General features: G+C 33.8%; 5 protein-coding genes and 1 long non-coding RNA gene across 7 annotated transcripts in view; 5 read left to right on the forward strand and 1 right to left on the reverse strand.

The window, feature by feature from the left end:
- The window catches only part of LOC145323924 (uncharacterized), a 131,260-nt gene that overhangs the window by 63,960 nt on the left and 44,800 nt on the right, over positions 1-22,500 (reverse strand). The window lies entirely within an intron of this gene.
- Positions 23-3,562, forward strand: LOC145323915 (uncharacterized). Of its 2 annotated transcripts, XM_080166519.1 has the most exons (3): positions 23-1,258; positions 1,570-1,767; positions 2,178-3,562. In XM_080166519.1, the coding sequence occupies exons 2-3, from the start codon at positions 1,597-1,599 to the stop codon at positions 2,802-2,804; spliced, it is 798 nt and encodes a 265-aa protein (XP_080022645.1). In that variant the 5' UTR covers positions 23-1,258; positions 1,570-1,596; the 3' UTR covers positions 2,805-3,562. The 2 variants fall into 2 exon arrangements, with proteins under 2 accessions (XP_080022645.1, XP_080022644.1); XM_080166518.1 differs by having other exon boundaries at positions 23-1,767.
- On the forward strand, positions 3,606-7,170 carry LOC145324047 (uncharacterized; the record flags this gene model as incomplete). Its single annotated transcript, XM_080166675.1, is given in 4 exon segments — positions 3,606-4,801; positions 5,134-5,220; positions 5,704-6,045; positions 6,359-7,170. Coding segments are annotated over 4 exon segments (2,437 nt in total), but the record flags the coding sequence as incomplete, so codon positions are not given.
- LOC145323917 (uncharacterized) lies at positions 7,122-10,154 on the forward strand. Its single transcript, XM_080166520.1, has 4 exons — positions 7,122-8,281; positions 8,507-8,638; positions 9,143-9,253; positions 9,449-10,154. The coding sequence occupies exons 1-4, from the start codon at positions 8,199-8,201 to the stop codon at positions 9,531-9,533; spliced, it is 411 nt and encodes a 136-aa protein (XP_080022646.1). The 5' UTR covers positions 7,122-8,198; the 3' UTR covers positions 9,534-10,154.
- LOC145323920 (uncharacterized) lies at positions 11,063-13,871 on the forward strand. Its single transcript, XM_080166524.1, has 3 exons — positions 11,063-11,961; positions 12,195-12,262; positions 12,598-13,871. The coding sequence occupies exons 1-3, from the start codon at positions 11,945-11,947 to the stop codon at positions 12,831-12,833; spliced, it is 321 nt and encodes a 106-aa protein (XP_080022650.1). The 5' UTR covers positions 11,063-11,944; the 3' UTR covers positions 12,834-13,871.
- LOC145323922 (uncharacterized) overlaps positions 15,196-22,500 on the forward strand; it is a 28,571-nt gene continuing 21,266 nt past the window's right edge. The window contains exons 1-3 of the mRNA XM_080166526.1: positions 15,196-15,216; positions 18,640-18,718; positions 19,532-19,626. Of these exons, the coding sequence (XP_080022652.1) occupies positions 18,640-18,718; positions 19,532-19,626 (174 nt within the window). The 5' untranslated portion in view covers positions 15,196-15,216. The remainder of the gene's footprint in view (positions 15,217-18,639; positions 18,719-19,531; positions 19,627-22,500) is intronic.

A 22,500-nucleotide genomic window follows, 5' to 3' on the forward strand; every position in this document is an offset into this window, starting at 1 on the left:
GTAATTCTCTTATCATGCCAGGAGGAGAGTGTGGTAAAGGGGGGAGGGGGGGTCTAGGAAATATGAATTAAGTTTTATGGTTTTAAACACTGAAAATATACACCCCTGGTATTAGGAGTAGGCAAGACTGACGATCCCGAAGACTATAGCCATCCTCCAACACAACTAGCCTCCAACCTACTGAAGTACAGAGTAGCACATATCTCCGTACACCTGTTGCATCAAGATGTCTCCATCGTAATTCCTATCGGAATTTAATTTTGTACATTGAAAGCAGAGAAAGGGGGGGGGGGGAAATGACACTTTTTGAAACCAAAACTAAAAGTTCCATATTGTACCCTTATAAAACAACTGCCATGCAAAATGACAGATCTGTAACTGTTTCTTTAGTTCAGTTCCTTTGACTTTTAGTTTTGGTTTCAAAAAGTGTCACTTCCCCCCCCCCCCCCCTTTTGTTATAATATGTATGTAAAATGTTGTAAAATTCAACTGAAGGCCCTTCCCTCTTTATTTGGAATTTATGTGAAATGTACTTTAAAATATTTTTTTCATTAAAATTATTTTTTATAGCTAATTTTAAAAAAGGCATTTCAACTAAATTTAGCAAAACCCTACCTTTTTGGCCATCGATGGGTATGAAGTTAAAGTGTTATAAGTCTAGTCTGTAATTTGAAAGAGTACATGTTTGCAATTTAATTTAATTTTACATAAAATTTTAATTTCTGTCTACACATTTCAGATTTAAAACTATGCAAATTGCCCATGCCAACGACCTGGATCCAACAGCGTAATTTCGACTGGCAATTGATCAAGCTAGATCCCAAAATGACGAGGACTGGAAAGAGTGCTAGTTCTGTAAAGGTAAAAATTATATTTAAGGCCTAATTTACTATTGTACAAATTGCTGCTACCCTTCGCTCAAAAAACTTATAAATTCGCATGTTACCGGATCGAAAGGAAAACCTTATCGGTTCATGCTTAACAGACCACAAAAGATTATTGACCAAGTATAATTATTTATTAATTTTCCACAGTGTGTTTAACATTTGATATTAGTAATTAAAATTCTAGGGGCGTAGCCACTGCTATCTAATATCTTTTTATGCATTGTAAATACAACAATTATTTCTTGTTTTAGAACAACAAGCCTACTGGAGGTGGCAAACCTAATGGTGCCAGAGGTGGAAGTGCCAAAGCTCCAAGTGCCAAAACTGGAAGCAACAAATCTACTGGAGGTGGCAAAGGTACAACAGCAAAGGTAGGGTTTTAAGTTTTATTGTTATCGGTTTTTGGTTTGTTGGTGTTTTGTTGTTAAACTAAACTTACTAACATGATGTCTGTTTGTGGGTTTGTACCAACAAATCTCGTTAACCGTTGAACAAATTGGGTCCCTCTAACCATATAACTTAACCTAGCCTAACCTAACACAGTCATTTTGTCGGGAGAGGGGGGGGGGGGAGGGTAAAGTTTTAAAAAATAGAAGAAAAAAATTAGGATAATGCCGGTGTTGTTTAAAACTATAATCCTCGGTAAGTAATGCTTTACAATAATTATCTATATTATTTTTAGAACACAACTAGAACCACAACATCTCCAATGAGGCCAATAAATATTACCCCACCTCCATCTCCACGGGCACGGCACCACTCCGCGAGTCAACGGACCGCGAGAGTTGTAGTTCCTCCTGCAACATCATCACGATCCCAGTCCCAGTCATCACGACCCCAGGGATCATCTGGCCCTTCTGGTGAGATGGAAGAAAGCGAGGTATTATTTTTATTTCATTTTGTCATCCAGAGGATACAAATTACAATTATTTAGGATATATATCGACTTAGCCTGGAAAAAATAACTTGTAAGATTTGACTAAATTTTTGGTAAACATTGACCAATAAAAATTTACCTTGTAAATTTTTACAAACAAGTTGGTCAAATTTTACCAAGTTGATTTTTTGGTCAAAGTCCAAAAATCTGGACTTAGCCTAAAAATTTACCTTGTCAATTTTTACCAAAAAGTTGGTCAAATTTTACCAAGTTTTTTTGTTTGTCAAAGTCCAAAAATGATGGAAGATGCTTAGGATCACTTGCTCTTGTTTGTGGATAGTCTTCTTTTCTACCACGTAGTTTTTAAAATACCAAGACTTGAAAATATGTGGTTTAATATGTTTCATTTTAAGGATTTGTTCACCGGGGCCGTTATGAACCAAATTCAGAACCAATTTCAGCAGCTACGTACTTTCTTGACCTCACAAATGAAAAATCAACTAGAGCCCATTAATGCGTCCATCAGAAACTTGGTAAACAAAACGTCCACAAACCATGAGTTAGTGAAGAATGAAATCAAAGACCTGCAAGACAGTGTATCAAGAGATATGGCTGAAAATACTAAAACCCTGAAAACAGAAATGAAGAAAACCGGCCAAATTGTGGAAACCTTGGTGACTGATCTAAGAAGACTGACCAATGTGGATGAGCTTGATGAGGAGGAGGCGAATAAAGGGCCTAGTGAGAATCAGGATGTTGTCGTGGACCAGATTTTCTCACCAGATTTTTACAGAGAAAGAATAAAGAACCATGACCCCTTGGAAAAAGATGGTTATATGAGAAGAGAAGAAATTATCTTTTTCATCCAAAATTTCGAAGACTCACGGAAAGTGGATATAGGCTGGCAAACCTTACTGAAAGTATGCCGAGACATCATAACCTTCACGTATGTCGTGTTCGAGCAGTTCACCTTTGACGCCCGCATCACAGCTGCCTTTTGGACTGCTCCGGAAGTTATTGATGACGAAACTGGTAAGTAAATATTATTTTGTAAATTTGACATGATGAGAAAACGTTTAAAACAGGGAGAAGGGAGGTGGGGGCAAGGGAAATAAACCGAATAAAAGGGGCATTCCTATTCTTGCTAGCAGGTGACCATGTACAATAATCTTTTTATATATATATTTTATTTGTGAAAATAAATCTTGTGCAGAATATACACCCCTGGTACAATAATAAACATGTACCTATGCAGAGTTAATTGAAAATTTCATTATTATTTCAGTGGAACGTTTCTTGGATCATTGTAAGTTAGTGCTTAACGAGACGTACCTACATGAAGCTATCCCACCAAATTTGTGGAGAACAGGAACCTATGTGTCTTCAAGCGACCTTTTTCTAGTGAGGAACCACATACAAGCTTGTAGGTAATTCAATTATTTATCGCATCTATTCCGCGTCTATTAAATGTGAAAGTGGTAGTTTTACAAAATGCATTTCAATGTTCTTTAGTTAAAAAAGTAGTTTCACGAAATGTTAACTGCATATTGTATTCTTGTTAAATTGTTAAACTACATTTCTATGGCATATGTTTCAAAGAATTTCAATTTTGTACCATGTATTTTTTTATGTGGCAAGACTTTTAGTTCATCTTTTCTTGATATATGTTATATGTTATATATTGAGACTGTTTTGATATAAACCCTTTTTTTATCTAGGTTCTTGCGCAATTTCGAACACACTTTTAAAGAGGACGCGACTGGTTTTTGTGAAAATAAGAAGAGGGCCGAAGATTATATGCTTGCTAATGAGGATCCTGTCTGCTGGAGGCTATTTCGAGGGCTGGTAACGCGAAAACAAGAACGCGCATTGTCAACCCCAAACTACACGTATGAACAGGTTTTTGAAATCAAGCCAAGGAAGGAGACAAGCAATAAGAAAGGCAAGAAAGACAAGAAAGACAAGAAAGACAAGAAAGACAAGAAGGAAAAGGCACAGAAACGATCAGCCTTACAGATGTGTGAATTTTATCTGGCCCCTGCAGAGATACAAAGAATTAAGCGGCGTATTAAACCGAAGACAATCACAACTTCAACACCAGGTGTTACAGCCGAAGACAAGAAATTTTACCACATGTTAGGTGCCCACTCAATGGGTTGCTTACCCCACGAAGTTCAAGGAAAGAACCCGATTTACTTGAGAATAAACAATGACAGGTCGAGAAATTCATTTCAGATCAAAAATTATGCAGACATGGCAAAGAACCCCAAGCAATTTTTCAAGACAGTCCATAGTAATAAGAAGGTTATACAAAGAGCTGTAATGTATTATTCGTACGCCACAACCAATTTGAAACCAGAAATGAGTGAAGAACAGACAAAGATTCACAATGCCAGTGAGAAAGCAACTAGAATTTCAAGAAATAGAAAGATGAATGCTGCTGATGAATCCACTGCTGATGATTGCACTGCTGATGATTCCACTGCTGATGATTCCACTGCTGATGATTCCACTGCTGATGTATCCACTGATGGTGAAGACAATGCTGTTGAAGACAATGAAGCTGAAGGCAATGCTGTTGAAGAAAATGGTATGGAAAACATTGCTGATGAAGAAAGCAACAATGGTGAGGAGCTTGTAATTGATGACGGAGGCGACGACGTTGAAATGAATTCAAATGATGATCAGATTGGGAATGACTTACGCATACCACCCGCGGAGAATCCAGCAGTAACTCCAGAACCAGTAAAGCACCCAGTAAAGCCACGTAGGTTATATGAAGATCCAATTGTCAACAGCCAGTCCAATAATAAACCCAAAGTAAATGTATTTAAAAACATCACAAGCTCCAAAAGGAAGAAGCATGGAAAGGGCTCGAAAAAGTCGAAGAAGATAATTATTTCTGAAACAGACGATGAGGGCCAAAATGTGGGAAATCTTGATGATACAGTCCCAATGCAAGATGATGAACAACCACCAAACTTTCCACCACTGCAAAGACAGAAAGAATTTTATGGACGAAATAATTCAATCACAGGTACATATTTGTTGAACATTAATTATTATTTATAAGTTTTATCTTTCCTCGTATTGTGTATATACTGCACAAGATTTTTTTTCCTCTGCTACTAATTTTTTTTAAATTTTTCTTCCCCCCCCCCCCTAGTTTTTTTTCACCAAGTAGGGGGAAAATTGAAAAATATTTAAAGAACTCTATGATTTATTTATTCTATCCCTCCTACAACACATTTCCTTTTAAAATTTTTTTTTCAACCAAGTAGGGGGGGTGGGGGGGTGGAAAAAATGTTTTCAGTACTTGCTTTTTGTTTGGAAACGTATAAAATTAATGTATAAATTAATTATTTACAGGCAACAGTAACGAGAGACAGGTGACTGGAAAGGCAACAAGTGTCGTGGAGGAAAGCAGCAGTGATGAGAATGATGAGGATGCCGAAGGTATTGTTATTTATAGTTTGAAAAACGTAGGAACTGTATCACCTAAATTTAAGTTTATTAATATTTTAGTTGAGAAGTAGTCTTAGATAAAAACCCTGTGGATTAATTTTGTTTTAAGGGAAACTTCGTACAGGCCCTGACAGGGTTTTAGGCTAAAATTTGTATGGGCGCAGCCGCTATCTATAATACTAAGTAGCTTAATGTCTGTCCGGCCGTCAGAAGCTTAAGATCTCAGTAACCACTGAATCGATCGAGGTTACGGTAAAATTTTACCACCTTTTAAATCGTATAGGCTGGTAAAATTTTACCATAAAAGTGGTAAAAACTAGGTTTTTTATGGTATTAATTGTATCCTGGAGATCGGATTCTACTCTTCTGTGTATTGGTCCTGCGGTGATTTTAAGCTATTTCCTTGGAGGGGGGGGGGGGGGGGGTTGGGTAACATTTATACTATTTGAAATAATGACTATAATAATTATTTAGATGATGTGGCGATCATTCCAAAGAACCGGGAGCGAAGGCAAACCGCATTGGAAGCCGAAGCAAAAACCAAGAAAAGTTTACAGCTGGACAATGAACCATCATTCGAGGTGGATAACGAAGATGACGGAAACCAGAGTGACGAAATTGTGGAGGTTGAGGACAATGAGGGCAAGAATGACGGCAATGCAAGTAAGGAAATTCGGATACATCCATGTGGAATAATATTACCCAAACTTGCCATTATAATTCACAACCACACGGGTCATTATGAGGTTGTTGCAGTAGGCTCAAATGTTTCTATATACAACCAAATGGAAATTTTAGAACTCATCAACATTGACGGTAAGTTACAGGTCTTAATGTAATAAATGGGGGGGGGGGGGTGGGCGAAAGTGACACTTTTTTGGGGCTTTTATTGGCGGTTCTCGGCGGTGGCGACGCCGTTTCTTCACAGTTCCATATTGTACCCCTATAAAGCAACTGCCAATGCAAAATTCCCCCTTTTATCTTTGATTGGCATATTAATATAGGGTAAAAAATATTGCTTGTTTTCATTTGAATCTGATTAATAGTAACTAATGTTCATATAGGTATGGAAATAATATTGAAGCTACAATTATGTACATTTGCTTTAACATTTTTTATTTCTTTGTAGGAGAAAAAGCAAAGTGGAAAAAAGATGGAGAAGAAGGTGAATTACTTTCTGACATCAAAGAAGAAGCACCAGAGAGTGATGATACAGATGAAGGTCATCAATCAGACCCAGACACTGGAACTGGCAGTAGTAGTAGTAGTGAAGAAGAAGAAGAAGAACGCAGGCCAAAAGCAAAAGTGGCCCAAAAGCCAAAGCCTACCAAAGAAGCTCCTAAACGTCCCAGAAAACAAACAACATTTCCATCAACGAATCAAATTGATGCGGTGTTGTACAGAAACCAGAGCAGAGCAAGCACGAGCAGAGCACAAATTAATTCAAGCCGGGAATATGCTGAAAGCGCAGGCACATCAAATCCTGATGAAGACGTAAACCCAGAACCAGGTTGTAGTTATAGTCAACTCAGTCCAGAGCAAGGTTGTAGTAATAGTCAACTCAGTGAGCAACCTAACCAAATTAAGCTGCAGCAAATGTTGAACAGAACAAATACACATTTGCCCGATTTCGGCCAGCGTGGTGAGGCTCGGACAAGAAGAGATGCCAACAAACGAGTAAAGGACAACATGAAGAAGCAAAGATTGTGGGAACAGGGACACAGGCCTGAAGATGATGAGTTAGAGAAGAAGAAAAGATCAAGCTCCAGACCACCACAGAGAGCAAGTTCTCAACAATGTTCTCAAAACATAAACAATTACGGTATCTTTGGCAGCTACATTACAGCTGATTCGGGAAAGGGGTGTATATTCTGCACAAGAAATATTGTTTGTCCACGGCTAAAAATTTTTAAAATTTACAAATGTTTTCAGTTTTCTTAATTATTACCTTTTTTTCTTACCTCCATCTATTTATATTTAATGAAATATAATATACATCCCTGAGCAGACTTGGAAAAAATATTATACATCCGATCCATGTAGAATATACATCCCTGGCAGAATGGAGACAAGTATTATCCGTCGGAACTTTCGTCTGAAAACGAAGAACAAGACGAAGAACAAGACGAAGAACAAGACGAAGAACAAGACGAAGAACAAGACGAAGACCTGATTATAGGTCGCAGTCAATCCCAATAATTCCAGGACTTTACGTATATATATATTTATATGTAATTTTTTTTGATTTCATAAGTTTCATCTTCAATTTTTTTTTATAATATCTAGAAAGGAGTCTTTTCCCAAAATGCATTTGAAGTTAATTTAGTGAACCGTATATTTGAACCTGTTTAAATGTGTTTAAACTCTATTTATATGGCATAAATTTGAAGAAAGTTAAATTTTCTACCACGTACTTTTACCATCTTAACAAAGAAAAATATGCAATTCACAAAATTAAGTTCAAATGCATTTTGTGAAACTACCCCTTTCCACCAATTAAGTTTAATGAGCTTAAAGTTAAGAGCTTAAACTGAAAATTTTTTGTTGTATAATCTGTCGCATTTTTTGTAATTCAGTATATAGCAGTTGTAGTTTACCCCCTAAACTAAGGAAAAAAAGTATTCAGAACTAGCTTTTGTTAATTTTATATATTTGTTTAATTTTGTATAAAAATATTATATATATGACAGTTATCGTAGGGAATGTTTTAATTAATACGGTGGTAGATTTCCATGGTAAAATGCGTAATGTTTATGTGCTGTAATTAAAAAAGAGAACGTTTCAAATTTGTATAAACTTTTTGTAAATGTTAAATTTGTCTATATACTTGTTTACAATATAAGATATACCAATATGTGATCTTGCTGGCCACCCTATTATATTAAAATTCCCTACGTCAGTTTTTTGGACATTTATTAATGAAAATTTAATACCAGTGATAATTTGTTTCTTTTCAAATTTAATATAGAATGTCCGACATGACAGCCACAGCAGCAGCCGACTTAGAGAGAGACGAACAGCACGAAGAACAGAAGCCGGAAACCACAAGTGGGTGAGTAATATTTTAATATGTATAAAACGAAGTAGAATGATGTCTGTCTGTCTGTCTGTCCGTCCGTCCGTCCCTAGCTATATTTTGGTAACCATTCATCGAATCGGATTCGACAATCCATCACAACATAATTACATAAATACATATTACATATTTTTTGGTAATTACTTCTTTGGGCAAAGGTCCGATTACCTGGGATATATAATATATATTTATATATTTCAGTGATAGCGAAAAACAGAAGAACGAAATGAGTGTGTCTGAGCCTGAGCTGCCTGCTAAGCTGGATGACCTGCCTGATACCCCTCCTAAATCGTCTGATACAGAAGATTTGAACCTAACTTTGGATTGCACTACGTAAGTTTATTTATTTTTGTTACCATTCTATTTCTGTTCGGAAGGTGGTAGTAGCCGGATTGAAAAGAGTAGGATAAACATTATTGTTATGGCGAATAATTATAGTTTCATTCAGGGGTGTACATTACGCACAAGATTTATTTTGTTCCCGTGGTACAAAATTTTGTATTTTTTTCCCACCTATTTTTATCTCACCAAGTAGGGACGGAAATGGAGAAATATTGAAAGAACTAAAATTTTTGGTCCTACCACACATATTTTAGTTATTTTCCCCCCACCACCTGAACAGGGGATCCCATATAGGATATACACCCCTGATATTTCAAATTAGCAGCTACGCTAAACCCTCTAATATGAAGTATATCTCTTAAAGTTTCTTTTGCCACTCCCTTCCCTTGCCGGTACCTATGAGAAGAACCCGATCTGTTCAGTGGTTATCGAGATCCTTCGGTACATAAACACGGACATCCTGTTACTTTAGTATTATTTTTTTTTATTTTTCAGGGACGACGATGGATGGGAGACAATGCAGAAAATAAAACAAGACCTTAGGGCAGCAAAGCAAAAAATTGCTTCTTTGGAAGAGGAGATCGCTTGTTTGGAAACACAAACAAAGTAAGAAATTTTTTTCACTTCTTTTTTTGGTATTTAATCCGGGCGACTGTGTTGTAAATGATTTTTCGGTACAGACAAATTCACCTTTATATATTACAAAACTAGCAAGTATGCCTCTAGGGGTAAGGTGGGAGGGGTAAATGTGGACCAAAAAAAAAGTTTACTATTTAATTATAATATGATTGCTTAATTCAGGGAGCAATCCAAGAGATGTCCGGCGGCACAAAAGGATGACCAGAAGGTCGGACAAGCCTCTGTTATGGAAGGAGAAGCAAAGTAAGATATCCTATTATATAAAGTAGTAAGCGTTTTTTGTTTGTCCCGAAGGATAACCGCTAAACCGATATTGTACTCCTTTAAAGTGAAGCTTCTTATAGGTCCTGGAAAGGTTTTAAACTATTTTTGTGCAGGGTGTCTTCACCCCCTTCCCCAAAAAATATTTTTACTCTTCTGAAACTGAAATTGAAAATGGGAAGATGTTGATTTTTCCCCTTCCAACCTTAAGTGCCCCTAGAGGTTTCTAGGGGCGTAGCCACTAGTTTCTTTTAATAATCTTTTTTCATACTTTATCCGGGCGACTGTGTTGTAAATGATTTTTCGGTACAGACAAATTCACCTTTATATATTACAAAACTATAGCAAGTATGCCTCTAGGGGTAAGGTGGGAGTGGTAAATGTGGACCATAAAAAGTTTACTATTTAATAATAATATGATTGCTTAATTCAGGGAGCAATCCGAGAAATGTCCGGCGGCACAAAATGATGACCAGAAGGTCGGACAAGCCTCTGTTATGGAAGGAGAAGCAAAGTAAGATATCCTGTTATATAAAGTAGTAAGCGTTTTTTGTCTGTCCCGAAGGATAACCGCTAAACCGATATTGTTCTCCTTTAAAGTGAAGCTTCTTATAGGTCCTAGAAAGGTTTTAAACTATTTTTGTGCAGGGTGTCTTCACCCCCTCCCCCAAAAAATATTTTTACTCTTCTGAAACTGAAATTGAAAATGGGAAGATGTAGATTTTTCCCCTTCCAACCTTAAGTGCCCCTAGAGGTTTCTAGGGGCGTAGCCACTAGTTTCTTTTAATAATCTTTTTTCATACTTTATCCGGGCGACTGTGTTGTAAATGATTTTTCGGTACAGACAAATTCACCTTTATATATTACAAAACTATAGCAAGTATGCCTCTAGGGGTAAGGTGGGAGTGGTAAATGTGGACCATAAAAAGTTTACTATTTAATAATAATATGATTGCTTAATTCAGGGAGCAATCCGAGAAATGTCCGGCGGCACAAAATGATGACCAGAAGGTCGGACAAGCCTCTGTTATGGAAGGAGAAGCAAAGTAAGATATCCTGTTATATAAAGTAGTAAGCGTTTTTTGTCTGTCCCGAAGGATAACCGCTAAACCGATATTGTTCTCCTTTAAAGTGAAGCTTCTTATAGGTCCTAGAAAGGTTTTAAACTATTTTTGTGCAGGGTGTCTTCACCCCCTCCCCCAAAAAATATTTTTACTCTTCTGAAACTGAAATTGAAAATGGGAAGATGTAGATTTTTCCCCTTCCAACCTTAAGTGCCCCTAGAGGTTTCTAGGGGCGTAGCCACTAGTTTCTTTTAATAATCTTTTTTCATACTTTATCCGGGCGACTGTGTTGTAAATGATTTTTCGGTACAGACAAATTCACCTTTATATATTACAAAACTATAGCAAGTATGCCTCTAGGGGTAAGGTGGGAGTGGTAAATGTGGACCATAAAAAGTTTACTATTTAATAATAATATGATTGCTTAATTCAGGGAGCAATCCGAGAAATGTCCGGCGGCACAAAATGATGATCAGAAGGTCGGACAAGCCTCTGTTATGGAAGGAGAAGCAAAGTAAGATATCCTATTATATAAAGTAGTAAGCGTTTTTTGTCTGTCCCGAAGGATAACCGCTAAACCGATATTGTTCTCCTTTAAAGTGAAGCTTCTTATAGGTCCTGGAAAGGTTTTAAACTATTTTTGTGCAGGGTGTCTTCACCCCCTCCCCCAAAAAATATTTTTACTCTTCTGAAAATGAAATTGAAAATGGGAAGATGTTGATTTTTCCCCTTCCAACCTTAAGTGCCCCTAGAGGTTTCTAGGGGCGTAGCCACTAGTTTCTTTAAATAATCTTTTTTCATACTTTATCCGGGCGACTGTGTTGTAAATGATTTTTCGGTACAGACAAATTCACCTTTATATATTACAAAACTATAGCAAGTATGCCTCTAGGGGTAAGGTGGGAGTGGTAAATGTGGACCATAAAAAGTTTACTATTTAATAATAATATGATTGCTTAATTCAGGGAGCAATCCGAGAAATGTCCGGCGGCACAAAAGGATGACCAGAAGGTCGGACAAGCCTCTGTTATGGAAGGAGAAGCAAAGTAAGATATTTCTTTTAATATTATTTTTTCATACTTTATCCGGGCGACAGTGTTGTAAATGATTTTTCTGTAAAGACAAATTCAACGTGTTCCTTTATTTATTAAAAGCGAGTACTAGCAAGTACGCCTCTAGCTGGGTAAGGTGGAAGGGGTAAATGTGGAACCAAAAAGTTAACTACTTAATTTAAATAAATTATTATATATATATTGTTTAATTCAGGAACAAAACAGCTGCAGCTGGCTCTCCAGAAAATTCGGATGAGAACGAGGTTAAGGAAGTCACTGTTATGGAAACACCAGCAAAGTAAGATTTTTTAAAAATAGTTTTTACTACTTTATCCTGGCGACTGTGTTGTAAATGATTTTTCTGTACGCTAAACCCTCTAATATGAAGTATATCCTTAAAGTTTCTTTTGCCACTCCCTTCCCTTGCCGGTACCTATGAGAAGAACCCGATCGGTTCAGCGGTTAACAAGATCCTTCGCTACATACAAACAAAAATCGTTTTACTTTGTAGTATAGATTGTTTAATTTCAGGATGAAAGACCAACCGGATTTTGATATAATTTATGAGAACATAAAGAATCCAGGACCAAAAAGCCCAGGTATAGTACAATATTTATACTAGCGACTGTGCCCAAAGCATATAGTGAAACATTTCTGTACTACATTGTATTATTACACTAGGTTAGGTTAGGTTAGGTTAGGTTAGGTTAGGTTAGGTTAGGTTAGGTTAGGTTAGGTTAGGTTAGGTTAGGTTAGGTTAGGTTAGGTTAGGTTAGGTTAGAATAGGCTAGGCTAGGCTAGGCTAGGTTAAAACTAGAAATATTACTCTTTCTATTAATACACTAGGTTAGGTTAGGCTAGAAAAAAAAACTATTGTAAAATTGAAGTATTTTTTTGTAAAAAAAAGTAATTTTAAAAAATATTTTAATTTCAGTGTATGGGGTGTCAGATGATGAGCAGGAGATGTTTGAACCACCCCCTCCAGCATCAAAACTGAGTAGGCGCAAAAGAAGTGCAACACCGGGGAAAATCAAGACCTGCGCCCATGGACGCAGTCCCCGAAGCGAGCTGCCATTGAACACGAGACTCATCGAATGCACCTATATGTGCCCAGACTGCCGCGTCTTCTTTCACAAGAGGCAAAAACAAAGAAAAGAAGGACAAAAGTAAGCTGATGTATAATAGTCCTTCCAGTCAGATCATATATAAACTATTTGTGATAAAAAAGTGATATATATCAAGATATCTTGAGTCAAAAATATGTTTAACCACCTTTAATTTGTACGTACATTAATCTATATGACAGTTTGACAGTTTTGTTCTGACGATGAAAATATTCATATAATATTATATTTGAAACCGCTATTCCTATATAGCAAAATTTTTGAAAATTTAATAATGGAAAGTAACTTCGTAATATATTTTTCTTGTATAAAAATGTTCTAGTATAAAGTACAATTAGAATCCAGATCTCAGCAATTAAAACCTATGTATATTTGTGTTAATTTCTCAGCTTAAACCGATTAAACATGCAGTTATATTATCTGTAAAACTATGTAATATTTGGTCATTTAAACCACGTCTAGAATTATAGACTAATTAAGAAAATTTCTGTGAATATATACCTATATAGTATCGCGCTATCGTACCTATGTAAATCATTATGTAAAAAAATATGTTTAAGTGTTTCAATCAATAAAGTTAATAATGAAAACAATTTTTTTTTTATTTTTGCGTTTTGTGTACAAGCGAGGTTTTTCTATAATTAAGGTCGTTTTTTACCACTTTCTCGTGATTTTTACCACCCGTTTTTACCACAATTATTGGTAAATTTTTACCATATTTACCCTATTTCTGGTAAAATTTTACCAGTTTAGGGCAAAAATATTACCAGGTGTTGAACAGTTTTACCACTTTTTTGGTAAAATTTACCGCAAATTTCTGGTAAATTTTACCAAAAAAGTGGTAAAAATTGGTCAAAATCTGGTATAAATTTGCGTCCTAAAATGGTAATATTTTACCGGAAATCTGGTAAAATTTTACCGATAATTGTGGTAAAAATCGATGGTAAAAAGCGTCTCGGAGTACCACTAAAAGTGTTTTTACCACGATTACGGTAAAATTTTACCACCTTTTAAATCGTATAGGCTGGTAAAATTTTACCGTAAAAGTGGTAAAAACTAGGTTTTTTTATGGTATTAATTCCGTCCTGGGCCCCCTGATTTTTATGACGTCACATGGCTTAAGTTTGTGACACTTTGTCCAGCTATTTCTGCATTTGTGGTAGAATCTTCCGCATCAAACTCTTGCTGATGATTTGAAAAACAATTTAGAATACGGATTTCTAAGACGACTATTTATGTTATTGCTCTACATTTGTATCTGTTTGTTTGTCTGTCCGTATGATAAAATTAACTTTGCTCTTATGGATGTTTGTCATCTAAGATGTTTTAAAAGGCTTATCATTAAAATAACATGAAAAAAAATCCACTCCGTTTGTTATGGATTTTTAAAATTTCATTGAAATAACGACTGGAGTTTCTTGAGAAGATTGCCTTAGCAATGAGCATCTAATTTATAACTTACTTTGACCATTATTATGCTTTACTACTTGTGATTGTTATTTTCCGTTCCGTTGACATTTTTTTAACATAGTCTTACAAGTATTTTCAGATTCAAAATGCTGTTATTCAAATAAATCGGATTTAAAGCCATAATAAAATATAAATACATCCTTATATAAAAGTAACAGGATGTCTGACTGTGTGTCTGTACTGAAAGATTTCCGTAACAGCGAGACCAATATGGTTCAACTTTATAATGTAGTAACTTCAGAGAGAGAGAGAGAGAGAGAGGGGACAATGGGCTGTTTATTACAAAGTCCCCAAACTTTTATAATAATGTTTTCTTATTTGTTGGCTTAATTTTTTGTTGACTTTTGAATTTTAATTTTATGGCTCAATACGTTGAGTGTTCAAATATTTCAACCACTAATTGTGATCTACAGAAATGGTAATTTTTTGTATTATCACTGGGGATGTACATCAATTCATCGGCCATTGTCTTATCCCTTTAGATTCCTGATCAACTTATATTTCCTGGGAAAGTTTATAACTATTTTGGAAAGCACCATCCCACCAAGAGAAATCTCAAAGTAAAAATATTACCCCCCCCCAAAAAAAAAAAAATATTCTTTTTATTTAACTAGTTGCCTTGCCCCTAGCCTCCAATAGAGGACAGGAGCATTCATGAAAATAGCCTAAAGCCATTCTAAGTAAATTATTAAGCTTACCTGAAAAGTACAACCCATTCGGACCAGCAATTTCAAAGATCTCAAGCTTCAGACAAAAATCCTTACTACTTTATAGTATAGGATAATAAGAGGGTCAAATTCTCTCCCCCTTCTACCATAAGTGGCTTCTAGGTGCATAAACGTACTTAAAGAACAAAACTCTTATGATGATGTGTAATATAAAAAAGTCACACTTGTTAATACATATAAATACTGCAAATTTTTGCATACTTTGTATAGTGGTTCATTTTCCATCTCAAGGTAATAATCTTTTATCTATTATCGTTTTTATTTGTTATTTATTATGTAATTTTTGGTAGCATAGCTACTCTACAACTAAGACTGTAAGTTTGCCTGTCCTACTATTTCATTCACTGAAAATTCTTTATATGATACATAAATTTTAAAGAATTGATAGTACTAATAAGCATAACATAAAACATCCAGCTTTTGGGCTCCAGGTATAAAGGATATGGACAGATGGACAGACATTGTTCTAATGTGTATTCTAGATTAATGATTCTTTAATGTTATTCTTTTTTTCCGACTTCTTTAAGTATCTTTTTAGCCGCTTTAAACTTACTATGAATTTCCAAATATCATTGGTTTTTTGGTTAGATTTTTACAATTGTTCTGGTAATATATGATAGTTTGCTGATTATTTTTGGAAATAACATGTCTTGAAAAGCATCCAGTTTAAAACTTACTTTGTATGTCAGTCTGTTAGTCATGCAACACAAAACATATGATTAACTTTTGTTTTGTAATTTATATCACTCTTTATATCATGTCTTATTATGTGAACCTTATAATTGCTTCCTGACGCTTTATAAAGGATCTTTCAAGAAAAATTAGTTTCTTAAAAATTAATTATGCATAGAAAAAAACAATTATATACCTAAAATGCCTCACATTTTTGGAAGTCCTATTCTGGGACATTTTTGTTTCAATATTTAAAATGAAAATTACATCAAATTATGCCTTAAACCACCGATTTTTCAAAGGCCTTTTTAAAAAAAGATATATAGATTTGAAGCTTATTTTTAAAAATGCGGACATTTTGAAAATTAAAATTGCGCGACTTGTGTTAATAGTAGAAAATGTTATGCATACCGTTAGAATCGTTATAAACTCTAAATTCATAATAATCATTTTAAATATTTGAATCATAAATGTATCATAACGGGCTTTCAAAAATATATGAAGCATTTTATATAATTTTTTTTCTATGTATAATTGAACTTATTTCTCTTGAAAGACCCTGTATTTAACAATTTTTGTCTGTTGGTACAAATATAAATGAAGACCTTCACAAATCATATATAGTATAACCAATGTACCAAGTAAATGCCTTTTGGAAACAGATGAAATACTACTGACATTTCCAAGTAAAATAAATTAGCCATCTACCTCCTATAGTAACATGAAAATCACTTTTTTGAGAAACCTTATGTAAATGTAATGTCTTTGAAAAGCTATTTGATCCAAAATTGGATATTTTATCTCTAAATTCAATTTGACCAATTCTGTTGAATTTAGACACCATGTATTTCTGCTTTCTTTATTAGAAAATAATAAATTGTATTCTCCAAAAACAAATTTTCGGTTGAGAGAAGTTTTATTTTTACGACCAAATCTTTTGGAACCTATAATTATGGAACCATTCGTCCAACCTTTTATAAGACCCCAACTTGGGTATACAGTCAGATATATTCTTAGTAGTAATAAACTATTTAATTTAAAAAAAAAAATTATAGTTAAAAATTGTGAGTAGTTATTGCATAAAATATCAAATGAAATTTTTTTAATTTTCGCAAATAATTTCTATTTATAGAGAAGTCTCATAAAAGTATAATTAATTGTAGAGTCACTTTAATTTAATCATAATCCATTATAAAGTTTTTAAAGTGATAAGAAAGTAAATATAGTTGTTTTACCGTCTATGACCAAAGGGTTAAGCTTAATATTCCTTATAAACTTAGGCTGCATGAATTTGATATTCTGTTGATTTAGTGAAAAAAGTCAGCAATTTAGAGTCATGTTTGGTATTTTTAAAAGCTTTTAAACATGTTTATTTTTTAACAATAAATTTTTATGTGATCTAATTATCCGATTGATCTGATTTTGGTATATTGATTCCTGGGACAACAAAGTATTATGTTAAAAGCGAAGCAACTCTATAATCAAGTCCTAAAAAAGTAAGTATGTCCACAAACATTATCCTTTATCAAGCAGTTTTTCAACAAATTTACTTACAATTTTACTTCGACTCTTATACATTTATATTTTGATTATTCAGTTCTGACACAATACAAGTGTTAATGTCCTTTTGTCCTACCGTTTGCTTTTATGAATGTTGTCATCCTTGTTGTCTTTACTTTTCATATATATAGAGTTATAAATTGGGCTGGAGTCTGTCCGTCCATTTGAATTAACTGAAATGTAATTCTGTAAAAACTAAGAAATTTGATGTCTGATTTTTAAAAGTGAAGCTTTTCTACAATTAGGGTCGGGTCGTCTGTCTGTCCGCAACGGGTAATTTAAACATGTTCGAATTTTCCTATCGATTTCAAACTTCACACGATGATTCCTATGACAGTTAGGTAACTTAGAAAGCGCAGCAACTCTATAATCGTTACCAGAAAGTCCGTACGTTAAAATTTTACAATTTATCTGACTTTTGGAATATTGATTCCTATATTATGAGAAAAGCATCTCTATAATCAAGTCCTAAAAATGTAAGTATGTACTTAAAGGAAGCCTGCAAGAAATACCACGCTTTAACTGCTGAAAGACTGCCACAATTAGACCAAATACCCCAAATTTGAAGCCTTCAGCTTCTATAACAAAAAAGTTCTAGGCATTTTAAAATGACATTTTATGTACAATGGAAATTTTGAAAGAATTGCAATGCTCATGTTGAAAACTTTAAAATTAAACTACGTGGCCTAGAAACAAAATTATAAGCTTATTTTTGTCATAAATTTAGGTTTCCAGTAACTAATTATATTTTTACAATAAAAATACCCATTTTTATAGTCAAAATCATTAAAAAAAATTAAGTTTTACTTGCGTTGTACCGAATGTACTGTAGCCAATCAGAAGGCTGAATCAGCTTAACAACCAATCACAGCTAAGCTTGTATTAGTTTACTCCTTTGTTTCCGCTATGATTTTCGTTTAAAAATGCAATTTAAATCGATTTTTTTTCATAGATTTTGACTATGAAATGTGGTGTTTTTATTGTAAAAATGAAATCAGTTACAGGCAATCTTAGTTTCTGACAAAGATAAGGTTATAATTTTATGTCTAGGCAACGTAATTTAATATTGTTTTTTCTTTTATGAGCATTGAAAATCTTTCAAAAATTCCATTGTACATAAAATGCTATTTTGAAATGCCTAAAACTTTTTTGTTATTGAAGCTGAAGGCTTATAATTTGGGGTATTGGGTCTTCTTGTGGCAGTCTTTTAGCAGTTAAAGCGTGTTATTTCTTGCAGGCGTCCTTTAAACAGTATAATGTATTTAAGTAGTTTTACAACAAATTACTTAAAATTTTGTTTAGACTTATACATTAATATCCTGCTTATTCAGTTCTAACACTCTACAAGTATCAATGTTTGATGTTCTTCCACTTCATTGCATCTCCTCTACACAATAATATTAATATTTCAACATATTTTAGATGGAAGTGAACGCATTTCTTTTGCTGAGCTTGGCTTTAGCGAGTCAGTTTATGCTAGCACTTGCAGATAATAATACAGGTAATAAGTTTTCCAGTATCGCTTTGGAACCGATCAATATCCAGTAGATTAGAACCGACTCTAAGTCAAAATGAAAAATTATGTATAGCATCTTATTATATCCATTTTCTACGAAAAAAAATGTACAATCATATGATTAAAACCAGATTTTTAGCCCGTGCCGTCAGCTAAAAAAACTGGTTTTAATCTATAATTGTACATTTTTATATCCGCAAAAAGCTGTTTATAATACCATGCGATAAATAAATATTCTACAATCTAATTTTGCTTTAAAATCAACATTAAGTATTTTTATTTTGCCATTTATATCTTATCCTACAGAAAAATTTATTTTATAAAAGATAAAAAGGTCCAGGAGGTTGTTAAATATTTTGTGGTAGGTTTCCTTCACCTGTCGAAGAAATATCGTCTCTCCCCTATTTTTATTACTTTTTTTTCAAAACTAAAATAAAAAGTGGAGGGTTGATTTACCCCTCACCTGTTGCCTCTACGTGAGTAGCCGCTAGTCCTTTTCCAAAAGTTTACAGGTCTGTGTGTACCAAAGGATCTCATAAACCTATGAACTTATATTGTCTTTCTTTGCCTCGAAGTAACTTGTAGGTCAAGGGATGTTTTATCACTAGTTTTGGGGAGGGTACCACCACCATCCCTAGAGAAATCATCCTTAGGAAAAAACTCTTCCATTTTATTTTTTTATTTAAAGCTAAAACTAAAGTTAAGGTTCGACTTCCTCCTCCCCCCCTAACTAAAGCCCCTTAGTGACCTTTCAGAGGCTTATTCGCTAGTTTTGTTATAAATCAATAATATTTTTAGTGTGCTCCTATGAAGGGCAGAGATTTAGATTGGATAGACAGGGCCAGCTTCCTTTGAAAACTCATTATAATTGCTATACAGAGATTGAATGCAAGGTAATGTTTATTTTTAGAAGAAAATAAATAATATTTTACACTTTTTCCCTGCAATAACATATAGATAGTGGAAAAAACATGATAATTTCCTCATAGCATTTATAACTTATTTATATGTAAAAAAAACCTAACATAAAACACCAGCTATTTATTACTGATTCTGAAAATGATAAATCTAACCAAGGGTATTCGTGAGAAGGTTCTATTCCAACAATTACAGTTCAGGCATTTCTGTTAAAGATAAAACCCTTTATAAATTTTCTCATTCAACTTATAAAAATAAGAAAGGCTAGGTGAAATAGGAATGTGTATCAACTTTTAGATACCTGTGTTTGTCTAAATACTATCTAATCATTAAAAATAAAGAAAAAAATTAAGTGCTTTTCTAATCAATAGTTTTACAAAACAATACTAAAATTAAGCAAATATTGAAAAAAAAATTATTTCAAGAGAAGTTTTCCTTCATGTTTATGTTATTTTTATCAAATAAAATTAGAACAATTGGTATTGATTAAAAACATTAATATTGATAACCCAATGTTGCAGGAGGCATATAATACATTTTTTTACTTTTCAAAATGTCAAAAATATACCTGATTTGAAAATACCAAGATCTTGAATCAACACAAAAAAAGTATAAGAGGGTTCAGAGCCTAAACCTTCCAACCCTTCCCACACAAAATCCTTATAATAAAGTAAAAGAATGTCTGTCTGTGTGTTTGTATTTTTGTACCGAAGGATCTCGATAACCGATATGGTTCTCCATTACAGGGTACCTTCTCATAGGTTCAGGGAAGGTTTATAACTATTTTGGGGGAATGTTCCACCACCCTACAAATGAAAATCACCCCCTCCCCCCAAAAAAATATAATTATTTTTTTTTAAAACTTAAATCTTTTAAATATAAAATAAAAGTTGGGTTATCTAATTTAAATTCCCCCTAGAGGCTTCTAGGGGTGTAACCGCAAGTATAATATAATTTAAAAGATACACCTAAAACGCTCCTTTGTTTGGGAGAGGGGAGTTATTCATTTTACCCCCCCCCCCTTTGGACTTTTTGCAGGAAGCCAAAGAGGCAAATATGTAAAAAAGATGAATATTGTAACCTTACCCTACCTAAATGGTTGTGGGGAATCTGGTAGGTCCACGCATTACCTGCATGATCAAATATCTCATGATTTTTAGTTCTTAATTTCTGACGACTTTTTATACAGTTTTGTACTGTGGGAGGCGTAGTGAAACAAGTAAGTTGGGGGGGAAAGTACCAATTAAACGGTGTGCGGTCATTTCCGCATATTATCACATCAGCATATTGTTTCATCAATACACAAAAGCAAATTATATTAGAAGGGGTATACAGTAGTGGATCTAAAGGGATACTACAATGGCCGATAAATTAATATACATCCCCGGCCCTATGGTGATACTTAGAATAACCCCTTCTGTAGATTAAAATTTGTGGTTGAAAAGTGTGAACACTCAACCTAATAACTTTGGGGACTATTGTCATTGCCCACTCTTTCTCTGCTGTACAAAGTTTATACTGTGTTAACAAGGACAAAAGGGATGAAAAGTAGAAAATATTTTTTTCATGAAATAAAAGAAATATATTTTTTTTCATTAAATAAAACAAATATATTTTGTATCTTGTATATCAAAATTGTAGATCCTAAATAAATTTTGTTGAGTAATTTACCACATCGTATTATAGACATCTTTCCGTGGATAATTAGTAAAAACAAGGTTCCGAATGCCTGAGCTAACAAAACTGGTGCTAATCTTATGATATTTACTTTAATTCTCATGTAAAATTTCTGTAATATTAATAGTAATAGAGTAGCCCCGCTACTCTAAATTATTTTGTTTTATACCAACTAAGAACTAACGGCAAATTTTCAGATATTTAAATAAATTTTTTTTTTTAAGAATTAATTAATGATTATTAAAATCTCAAAAGCTTTTTTTCTAAGTTTGTTTCAAAAATTAATTTAAATACTATGAAGAAAAAAAATACTTTATCGATGTACTTAATAGCTTAATGTACTTTTCTTCAATTTATACATGGAAACGTTTTATGGGGGCGTTGTTCAAAAAAGTGGTTTAAACACCACCAATAATTAAAATTTAAACAAAAATAAAAATCTGTATATTAATGTATTTTATATACATAGATATATTTAAATCTTTTATTACAAACGACTTTAGATAAAGTATCAATTAATTCACATGCGTCGCATGTGTTTGAATGTATTCGCATCTATGTAAATTATGCTTGCAGGGATACATGGAGTTGAAATATGGATCTTGAAATTGTTGGCGAATTTTATCTATAATTTATATGTCTGTCAGCTTGTCATTGTAACTTTTTTTCTGCTTTTGTAAAAAATATTGGAAAACGAATCAGTTATTTACTGTCAGTGAGTAAATACATATTAGTTTTTTTAAAAGCAATGCTTTTCTATAATTATGGTCTGTCCGTCTGTATGTGAGTTTATTTTATTCTGGGACAGTTAGCTATTCCGGTTAATTTAAACAGGTTAGAATTGTCCTATCAATTTCAAACTTTACATGTTGATTCCTATAAAAATTAGGTATAATTTAGAAAGTGTAACAACTTTATATTGACTTATGTTTAAAATTCTGCTTATTAAGTTCTGACACTCTACAAGTGTTAATGTTCGTTTGTCCTACCATTTAAGAGCTTTGCTTATATGGATGTTGGCTTCCATGTTTGGTTGTTGTTAAAATGAGGAGTTATGTTATAAGATATGTGCCAGAGGGCAATTCTAGGTGAATTTTGTTAAGGGGGGCAGCAGTTCTGACACTTTTGCGTAAACAGGGAGCATAGGCTTTGTCTTTGGAGTGAGAGGATAG

This window comes from Acartia tonsa, chromosome 7, assembly GCF_053477335.1.
Source record: "Acartia tonsa isolate MP-2025a chromosome 7, ASM5347733v1, whole genome shotgun sequence".
In the NCBI taxonomy this organism is placed as follows: Eukaryota; Metazoa; Arthropoda; class Copepoda; order Calanoida; family Acartiidae; genus Acartia; species Acartia tonsa.